The sequence below is a fragment of the Rhopalosiphum maidis genome, chromosome 4, assembly GCF_003676215.2.
Source record: "Rhopalosiphum maidis isolate BTI-1 chromosome 4, ASM367621v3, whole genome shotgun sequence".
Classification (NCBI taxonomy): domain Eukaryota; kingdom Metazoa; phylum Arthropoda; class Insecta; order Hemiptera; family Aphididae; genus Rhopalosiphum; species Rhopalosiphum maidis.
Genome location: NC_040880.1, coordinates 9,714,667 through 9,725,278, shown reverse-complemented (window position 1 = coordinate 9,725,278; position 10,612 = coordinate 9,714,667). Strand labels below are relative to the sequence as shown.

Here is a 10,612-nt window from a genome sequence, read left to right as displayed (position 1 = left end):
TGTAGAATAATATTTATCTAATTCTAATTATATACAAATAAATATTTCATTGTTTATCTCAGGGGCGTCATTTCAGATTTTTTCATGGGATGCAAAACCAATATTGAAAATCTAAAGTAATACCAGTCACTCGCATGGTCGAGTCATCCCATGAATTTTTTTTAACACACTTTTTTTGTAAATGTAGATCATTTTATGGAAATTATAGTACAAAACAAATAACAATAGTTTTGTTCATGGGATGCATTTGTACACCCTTTCATCCTACAAATGACGCCACTGGTTTATTTGCTATAGATTTAAAAACTACTGGACCGTTTTCAATAAAATATATATCAATAGATTCCTTGAAACTCGAAGGATGTTATAACTGTTTTCAATTCCTATAGGTGACCATAGTCCAGAGGCCATATAGTTACATACAATTTTCCTATCTTTTTGTAATTTAAAAACAAAAAAACCATAGAATTTTGAGATTTTTACCAATTGTTATTATTATTATTTTGTACACATGATATGTTTTTTTTAAATATTTTATCCTTTTTTGGAGCTAATTATAAGCATTAAAAATTTTTTTCAAAGTATTTTTCGATAAAATAATGTTGATAAAAATGTTCCAAGTCAAAAAGCTTGAAAAATTTAATTCGGGGTTCCTAATAAGTTGTAAATAATAAAGCTATTTATAAAAAATATATATAGTTAAAATTTTTTATAAGTATTAAAGTTATAATAAATTATAACGTAAATATAACGAAAACTTGCAAATTATTTTATAAATAAAAATGTATAACGTTTTCAATTTTTTATAACTAATAATTTAATTTTTAATATAAGGTTTCTCACAGTTAGTTCTTATTGTAATCGATCTAAAATATATAAGTATAGTTTTTTATGGAAAATGTATGTCAATATTTGTAAAAAATTAGATATTTACATAAAGAATAATGGGGGGACCTGCTTTCTCCCCTTTCAGTTCTACATACTGTTTTTAAAAAAATGTGGCTAATTTTTTAGATTAATTTTCTAAATTAGTTAAATTATATTTTTTAATACGATACAAACAGTTTCTAATATTTAATATTATGTTTAGTTTAATAAAATAAACCGTTACAGACTACATTACGTACTAGTAAAAATTACAATAATTTTTGGGTTTGTTTAGGTATTTCTATTTTCTAAAATATATAATGTACTACATTGTAAAGACGTACAGTACCTACGTAGTATATTTTATTGTTAATTTATTTTATGAAATAGATATTTGGTTTATTTTGTGGAGTATCAAGTTTCTTTTTCTGCGTAGGTTCCATAACCAGAAAGTTATTATTGTTAGCTAAACATTTCGTAAGTACCTAAAACGAACTTTGATTGCAGATTCTAAGTATAGAGATATTTATTATTATACAATTTTTTAAGCAAAGATCCTTTCAAAATAAGTCCATTAAAATAAATAGATATATTTAAGAATATAACTTTAATAGATAATATTAAGTTATGTGATCATCATTATACCAGAAAAATATTTACTATTATATTGATTTACTTTTATAAACTTCTGTAGACAATAAACTATTAATAATGAGTTATGATTTATATTCATAACCATAAAAATTATCAAGGTAATTATTTCTATTTTAAATAATTAATATTTTTTCGGACAACATATTGCCATATTGGCTATTTTAGCTCCTACAATTTCAGATATTATTGTTTGAAAAATGAATTACCTTATTTGTTGCAATGGATTAAATAAATTGCAGTGCATAATATATTATAGATATAGAGTGCGATGTGATAACATTATAAAATTATTGATTAGAAATTATTGCAGCCAATTCGGCAGTAAAACTAATTCATATTAATACTAAATGATCTTTTTAGTTTCTAATTCTATCGTAGTTATTAGAGAATATTTCATATTCGTTGACTCGTTGTATGTTCGAAGAAAAATGTTTTATGTTCAATATAATAAATGAAATTGAAAGAGGAGTGCTGGTTGTAAGGAGATTTAAATTAGCCACTCAAGAAATTTATAACAAATAAACTTTTAAGTCATTTATTATTATACAACAATTTTAAAATATAATTAAGATACATCTTATACATAATATGCATTTTTGTGTTAGCGTCACTAAAACCCTATTTAGGTACTGCAACCACAATTGCTGACGTTGGTGTGTTTACACTCTATTATAAATGTATAAACATGTTTTAGTTATCTGCTAACCATTTCAATTTATCATCATAGATAAGATAGGATATTTGTAAATGTTAATATAAAGTTTATATATTAGTTTATTTATTTGGTTTTTTTATTGTAAATAATTAAAGTTTATATTTTAATTACTTTAAATATATTAACATAATTACATAAATTATTCAACACTTCATTGAAAACAGTCAGCCTCTTTTCAAATTTTTATCATATATTATTGAATGTTACTATGTCAGTACCTACAGCACTCTTTGTTTTCTCTCTCTGGACAACATACCAAATGTGTGCTCAGATTAACTAAAATTAAATCGAATTAATCTATTATCAAACTTAAAGATACTTCAGCTGTGATTGTACGTTTACATTTTAAATTTTAATGCAAGTTATGAGCATGTAAAATATTACGATTTAAAAATTATTGTTACTTATATATATAAGAAAAATTTAAATATTGTAAAATAAAACGTAAAATCACTGATAGGTGGTGGGTACTATACAGTCTTTAATAGTTTGAAAATGGGTCAATTCATTCTTATGTTAAAGCTGCTAACAACATAAAGTTGGTTCAGCTGAACATAAATTTAATGTGCTATGTAGTATGTTGCATCTGTGTAGGCTAGAAAGAGAAATCCAATTATTGTTCGTTGATATTCTCTTGTTATAATATTATTTTATTTCATGGTATCATCTATTATTGATTATTTTCTGTTTGATTTTAGTCATCATTATTTTGGTATTGTAATTTATTTTGTGATAGGTAGTTAGTGTGTGGGATGACAACCGCAATAGTCTATCTCTTGACTCGCGAGTCGTGAGACAAGTCTGATTAAATTATGACAATGTATAAATAAAATACGGTATACACATTTTGTCAGATATAAAAATTATGTAAGTTAAATTAAAGGATGGTGTAGGCCGTAGGGGGTTCTTCTTCAAGAGTCATAAATTAATTCAGCCTTCCTCTTCAAATAAATTGAAATTTCTCTTATTTTATGGTGTTCGAAAGATAAATATGAATATTTTTAATTACCTACGTTCAATTGAGCTATGAACTGAGATATTTTTCTAATACAGTTCTGTAATTGGCCATCACGTCAATTGTGTTTTTATGAACATAGACTCATATTTAACCATTTTTCACTCTTAGTTAATCGGGATTTTTATTCTTTAAAGATGATTTAGATCAATACGATTTAAGATAGTTATAAAAAGTATAACAGTATAACATGTAATTTTTACAAGGAAGAGGGAATCAAATATTGTAGACAGTACGTAACACAACATATAGACGAAAATAGAATCGTCAAACCGATAGATAACTTATGGATTAAGTCACAAAATACACTATTACACTACACACATTAGAGTTCGCAACATGTTGGCTTTCAGATAGGTAAGTATGTATAATAAATATAATAAATCATATTAAACCAGTGGTGTATTCAAAATTGTTTTTAGGGGGGCACATTGTTTAAAATTTTACCAAATATACATACTACCATTGATTATAAATACTATTTATAATCAATGATACTACCAAAAAGAAAAAAAAATCAACTAACTATTTAATGTATTGAATGCGAATAAGATTAATGAAGGGGAGCATGGCTCCTGTGCCCCCCTTGGATACGCTAATGTATTAAATCTATAGGTTTACTCCCACAAGATTTTCGGTATTTCATAAATCCACAGCTAATGTTTTATATCAATAATTTAACAAACGTACATACCTATGTAAAAAAAGAGCAACAGCGAGATTATTCTCAAGTGAATGACGAATCACAAATTTATAATATCTGTTTATTTTTACTGCATTTTAAAATTAAATATGAATAGATAGTATTCAAGTCCGTATATAGGCCTCCCGTATACCCCCTCCCCGAAAATTGATCCTGAATACTTGCTTGGTATACTAGTAAGTTCCTACACAAGGTATATCATCTCCATCAAACTGGATATAAGCAATTTGTTTTAGAACTATAAATTAGTATTAATTCATAAATTCTTAATGTTAATAATAATATTATAATCGATCGGGATATTATTGTATTGCAATAATTATTAGTCATCATGTATAATTATATAATACTAGGTATGATTTACGATTATTATTTGTTACAATAACAGGTAACTGGAAATCGTGTGATCCAAGTCAATAATATTGATACCTATATGAGATGGTCTTATATGGACGAATAATTGAATATCGTACGATGAAAGTCGTCCAAACGGAATGCAAACAAAACGGACACCGTGGCTGCACTGCCGATCGGCGGTCGCCATTGTTCCGCGCGCACTCCGCCCGCCTACGCCAACGCTACCACACGACGTCGTCGGACCGTTCGAATCGACCGACGCCGTGCCATGGCTAGAAAATGCGCCGATCACTCGAACACTTCGTCAGACGTGTCGTCCGTGTCCGCACTGTCCGCGCACACGTTATCCGCACCAACTAGTACGCTATCCCGGTGAACCCGTAGCCACCGCCAAAGCCGAATTATTGCGATACACGTCCAGTACGTCCGCCGAATCCACCGAAATTTAAAATGGTTCAACTCATCACCGAGGCCGTGAGTATATAATCTGAACGTATTTCCGTTGGTACGAACGTTTCGTATCGCAGCTATTTATTTATTTTTTTTCGTGGATACACGTTGTGTGACTACCCAATAATCCCAATAATAATAATAATAATAATAATAATAATAACAATAATAACGACGACGACGACGATATCGATGTTGTAATATTATTATTATTGTCCATTTTTACGGTCGTCGTCGTTCGTGTTCACCGCAAATGACGATAGCGCGCCGTTAACGGAACGGGTTTTCGTCTTGCGCACGTCGAGCAAGGTCGTCGCCGTCGTTTTTATTTTTATTTTTATTATTATTGCTACCATTATATTAAAACATAATATTATATTACGTTAACGTGCGAACTGCGACCGCCTAAATGATTCGACTAAATCGACTATTCGAGCTCGCCGCGCCGCCGTCGCTAGGACCTCACTGGGCGAGGTGAAGGGCTTTATTTAATTTGTCCTCGACCGCCAACAGTGGTAATTGAAGTTTTTAATTTGGAGATTTCGTGCGAACGAGTGTATGCGTGTGTATGTACTATACATAATACAGTCGTATCTCCCTTTTATGTGGTCATGGCCGTTCGTGTGTGTGTGTGTGTGTGCGCGCGCGTCAATTGAACGGACATGTTCTTATCTATGGTTTCCCGGTGTGTGTGTGTGTGTGTGCGTGTGAAGACTGCATTCGTTGGATAATATAATTTGATAAACCCATCGGTTGCCGTTGGATCACAAGAATACTATTGTGTCGGAGCTGGTAATTTAAAACGAATTCTCTCAGTCTTGCACAGTAAACAGTATCAGCTATTATAGCCTATAGTGCTATACCACGCGTCAAATCAAAAATTCTAATTTTCAAATTACTTAATCAGTATGCGACCTGCCGACCTGTGTAGCGTATATTCCTTGAAAGTTGAAAGGTCGTCTTGATGACGTAAAACACTGTAAACCCACCTAACTAGTATAATATAGTATATTAATGATGATATGTTTAATTAATGTACTTACCAGGTGCCAGGTACCCAATTGCTAATAAAAATCACTTACAAAAACTTGATTATTTATTCTACTTCAATCCGAAATATTGACATAATATTATTGTTGAATTTGATAATCGTTAGTACCTAAGTGTGCTGCAATGGGGCTAAATTTAATTTTAAAATGTACAGACTGTTATTACGATAAAATTATAAATATGGGCCACAACACTTCAGGTACATTGTAGTTAAATTGAAAATAATACAATTAATTATGAAGTACTTTTAATTACCTATGAACTTACCTAACATTTTAAAATGTATTTGGCTTAAAGCTGTTTTTAAAAAATTAGGGTTTATCAATTATTGTGTTAATTCTGTACCAATACAGTTGAACTTATGAATCAAATAGGTAGCTGAATTGCCTAGTCAACCATGACTCAGTATGTCCATATTATTTTTAAGTTTCCTGATAACTAACATATCTCTTAATTATTTTAATAAATGATTTTTTTTGGTAAAACCAATTTATTTATGTTTTTTATATTTAAAATATGATTATATGAGTTATTTTATTTTGAGATAATTAAATTTTAAAATGTAAATATCTTTACTAACCATTGCTAGATAATTAAATTATTTAACACTAAAATAATTGTATATTTAAATACCTTTTTAATAATATTAATATTAATAAATTACATGTTATCAAGGTCATGGCATGATTTGATATAATTACTCATTATCTTTTAGTTGTTTTTTTTTAATTTTAATTTCCTGTTAATGTCTGGATAATGTTTCTGGAAATATTCTAATACATATAATAATTAGTAATCATTTTTGTCATCCACTGTATTTGAATATAATTTTAAATTAATACTTACTTAAAAAAAGTTTATAATTTTGTACCTATATGTAAATACATTGCATTAGTATTTTCAAAAAATACAATAACTGTTTGATGTATATTAATTGTATCTACATTAAATAAATAGTAGGTATTATTGTATTCAGTATTAAAATCAAATGTCATTTTTTTAAATGTGTGTGTAGGTAATTAAGAAAAGCTTTTTATTGCACAATATATTTAACAATGAATATTTTCTAAGTGTTTAATTTAAAATTTTCAATAATTTATTGTTTGGACACATTAATTTCAAAATAATGTTCAAGTGATTTCATTCATAGTAACATAATCTAATACTTCAGCATTAAACCTGAGTTTATTGATAAGATTACATAATTTGATTGTTAGAAAAAAAAAGTTTGCAGTTGCTAGTATCAATGTAATTCTTTATGTATTTTTTAAGTATATGTTAATAATTATCCTTGTGTTAACCTTGTTTGATATATATGTATGTATATCATTTAAATTTGCTTAAAAATCGTAATTAATAGGTAATACTAATAAATTTATATTTAAAATATACTATACACCAATGATACTCAATTTGCGGCCCTCTAATAATTTATATGTGGCCTGAACCGAACTCATTGAATTGATAAAATTTAAATTTCAAAACTAATATTATTATAAATATAAAATATAACAAAACAATCAAAGTGTGTCACACGCACTTACAATAATGATGATTAAGGATTTAAGGATTACTATCTCAATATCAAAATTCACACTAATTTAGAATCAGTATTTAATTAATTTTTTTTTATAATACATTTTCAAATGTTATACAATATACACAATATGTAAATTTATTTTTAGTTTTTTTTTTAAATTTCTGTTCCACTCATTTCGACTTGTGTAATATTTTAAAATATTTTATTGGCCCAAATAAAAAAAGGTTGAGTATGGCTGCTATACACTATTATAATTACATGAATATTGATTAACTACCTTTATTCAGTTGACATGCAAAATTAATATTTCCCTTCAGATTGATGTTATTTTGTTTTATAGATAAATAATTATATTGAATTAATTAACAGGCTTTTAAATTTGTAATCAATATATTTCAATAGTACATAATATTTTATTAATATTATTTTTTTAAACAAATTATATACCATCTATAATATTATTAATATTGACATATATTTTATGTTTTGCAGGCCGATTTGGTAACTAAATTGACCGATGCCAAGGAAAAATTAGTCATCATCGACTTTTTCGCCAAATGGTGTGGTCCATGCAAATTAATGGCTCCATTCATTGAAGTAATTATTAAGTTTCATGGTTTTCTTCTAATAATAATAGAATTATTATAACGAAAATTGAATTATAATGTACATATTATGAAAATGAATAATATAAATTACATATTTCCAACTAGTACTTATTCAAAATATATAGTATATATTTCATACCAAATTGTTTGCTTATGACTAATTAAAAAAAAAAAGAATTATTTATTGAACTTCAAGTGACTAATAATTTATTTGTGTAAAAATTCATCATACTTCTTTTTTTAGTAGTGATATTTTTCTAAAATTATTTAAAGTTAAGATGATTAGAGTTGATAGTGGACCAACATTTTGTGGGGTATCTTTTTGCTACTTGTCTGCACTTATTTAAAATTATGACTTCAATTTTTCATCTACAATCCAATTTTTATATATTTAAGTATTCCAAATTACACAAATATGAATGGAACTAGTTTTTATTTTTTGAAATTAAAAAGCTATGTACTTGATTAATAGGTCTGATTATTAATTACTTAAAATATATATTTTTTTTTTAGGAACTCGCCAACGAGTACCCTGATGTAGTAATGTTGAAAGTTGATGTTGATGAATGTGAAGATGCTGCTATTGAGTTTAACATCCAATCTATGCCCACATTTGTTTTCCTAAAATCAAAAAAAGAGGTAAAAAATAAATATTAATAAATTTTTAAATTTATTTTATTTAACTGTAAATATTTTATTTTTAGGTTGTTCGGTTTTCTGGTGCTAACAAAGATAAATTAAAGGAGTATTTATTGAAACATAAATAATTATACCAAAATTGGCTTCAACCATAGTGTCTTAATGGACCTGCATATATTCAATGAATTTTTTATTGTAATGAAACAAAAATAGATTTTATACTGTCATTCATTATTATATTTGGTTAAAATCTCGGTTAAAATTATTATCTACAAAAAAAGTATTAATATATTTTTTTTATAAAAAACTACAATATTCATAATGTTATAATTTATTAATAACCAAGCTATGCAATGAAACTGAAATGAAATGTATACTTACACGTTACGTACTTACTTAGAAATAAAATAAAATGCACATTGAAATTGCTACCAACTAAATTTAATTTTTGTTATTTATTTATGGAGTATTATTGATTTGTTATAGCAATACATAATATTAAAGAGCCTCACCAATAACTACAATTTATTCAGGAATAAACATTTTAATGAATATATTGTACTTATATTATTTATTCATTATTTGATGAACATTTTTTTTATTTTTTGTTTCTATAAAAGTGTTATACTCACAAAAACATCACTAATGAGTCATTCTATTTAAAAAGATGTCATAGCTGTATGTGTTGTTTTACTAACGGCTATTATAAAAAAATTGAGTTCATTTGGATACATTTATGCTGTTTGATTATTGACTATTGTAGAGTAAATTTACTTATTATTTAACTTAAAGGTAAAAATATTATTTTGGGCAGGGATGGGCAACTGATAGTCCACATAATATTTTTAACTGGTTTGTGATAAGTTTCAAATTACTTAATAAAAATATAAAATGTTAGGATTTTTCTGTATTTTATTTTATTATATTATAAAATTGATATAATGTTTATTGTTAAACATAGTTCTGAATTCTTATCTAGTATTGAACCATAAATGTCAATTAAACATTTTATTGACCTTTTTCTTTCTTTTTTTTTTTTTGCTTTCTTTGTTCTCTGAACTGCTAGATTTTTACTTTCAAAAAATTGTTCCTTTAGTAGCATTGAGTAAGTTGTTCATCCCTGATCTAGGGCACCAAATAAGTTTTTATTTATATTTTAATTTTAAAATGAGTTTTAGGTATGTTAAATATTAAAATTTAAAAATTCTTGTAAATGACTTGCTCTAAAATTTAAATATCATTAACATTTTATGCAATGCCATAGATAATAGTCTGAGTCAATTGACTTATTTTAAAGCTAATAGCATAAAATTGATTTTGCTGAATGTAAATTTACTACATTGTATGTGAGTAAGACAACACACGCGGTTAGGACATACTCTTAACTCACTGTGACATTCGACACATTCTCTCCTCAACTACAATTCATTCTTCGAGGTTTAATTTGATTGCGGTTAAATTACCAAAATAATAAAAATAATTTCTTTCTGTCTTGCATAAGAGTATGATACCACAACCACTTAGTGTATTAAGTTTTAAATGTTACATCTTACATAATATTAGATTCTAACACTAGACAGAGTGATAAATATATTATTATATATTATATAATATATACATTATATATACACAAGCGGTGTAGCTGTGAACCATTTTTTTAGGGGCAAAATATTAAATACCTCAATTTAAAATCATTAAAATGTAAGTCTTAATTTTACATTTCCTTGTAGCTTTATATGCAATGACAAAAATTATAACGTTATGCTATATATTCAATTTTTTTATTTATTAGGTACACCTAGGTACTATTCAGTCAATAGGTATACCTACTTATTATATTTAGTCATTTTTTTTATGTACTTAAAATTTTCAATATTAAACACTAAAATAATTATAATATAAAATTCAAAGTTATTTTTTTACTACCAGTAAATATATCAATGATTTCATCTACTTGAATGATTATATCTTTAAATTTTAAGTAGTCTTAACCCAGCTAAGCGTTCTTTGCTGA

At 26.6% G+C, this 10,612-nt stretch overlaps 1 protein-coding gene across 1 annotated transcript; it reads left to right on the top strand.

The window, feature by feature from the left end:
• Positions 1-4,587: 4,587 nt before the first annotated feature.
• Positions 4,588-9,043, top strand: LOC113560568 (thioredoxin-2-like). Its single transcript, XM_026966518.1, has 4 exons — positions 4,588-4,785; positions 7,844-7,948; positions 8,473-8,598; positions 8,664-9,043. The coding sequence occupies exons 1-4, from the start codon at positions 4,762-4,764 to the stop codon at positions 8,724-8,726; spliced, it is 318 nt and encodes a 105-aa protein (XP_026822319.1). The 5' UTR covers positions 4,588-4,761; the 3' UTR covers positions 8,727-9,043.
• The last annotated feature ends 1,569 nt before the right edge of the window (positions 9,044-10,612 follow it).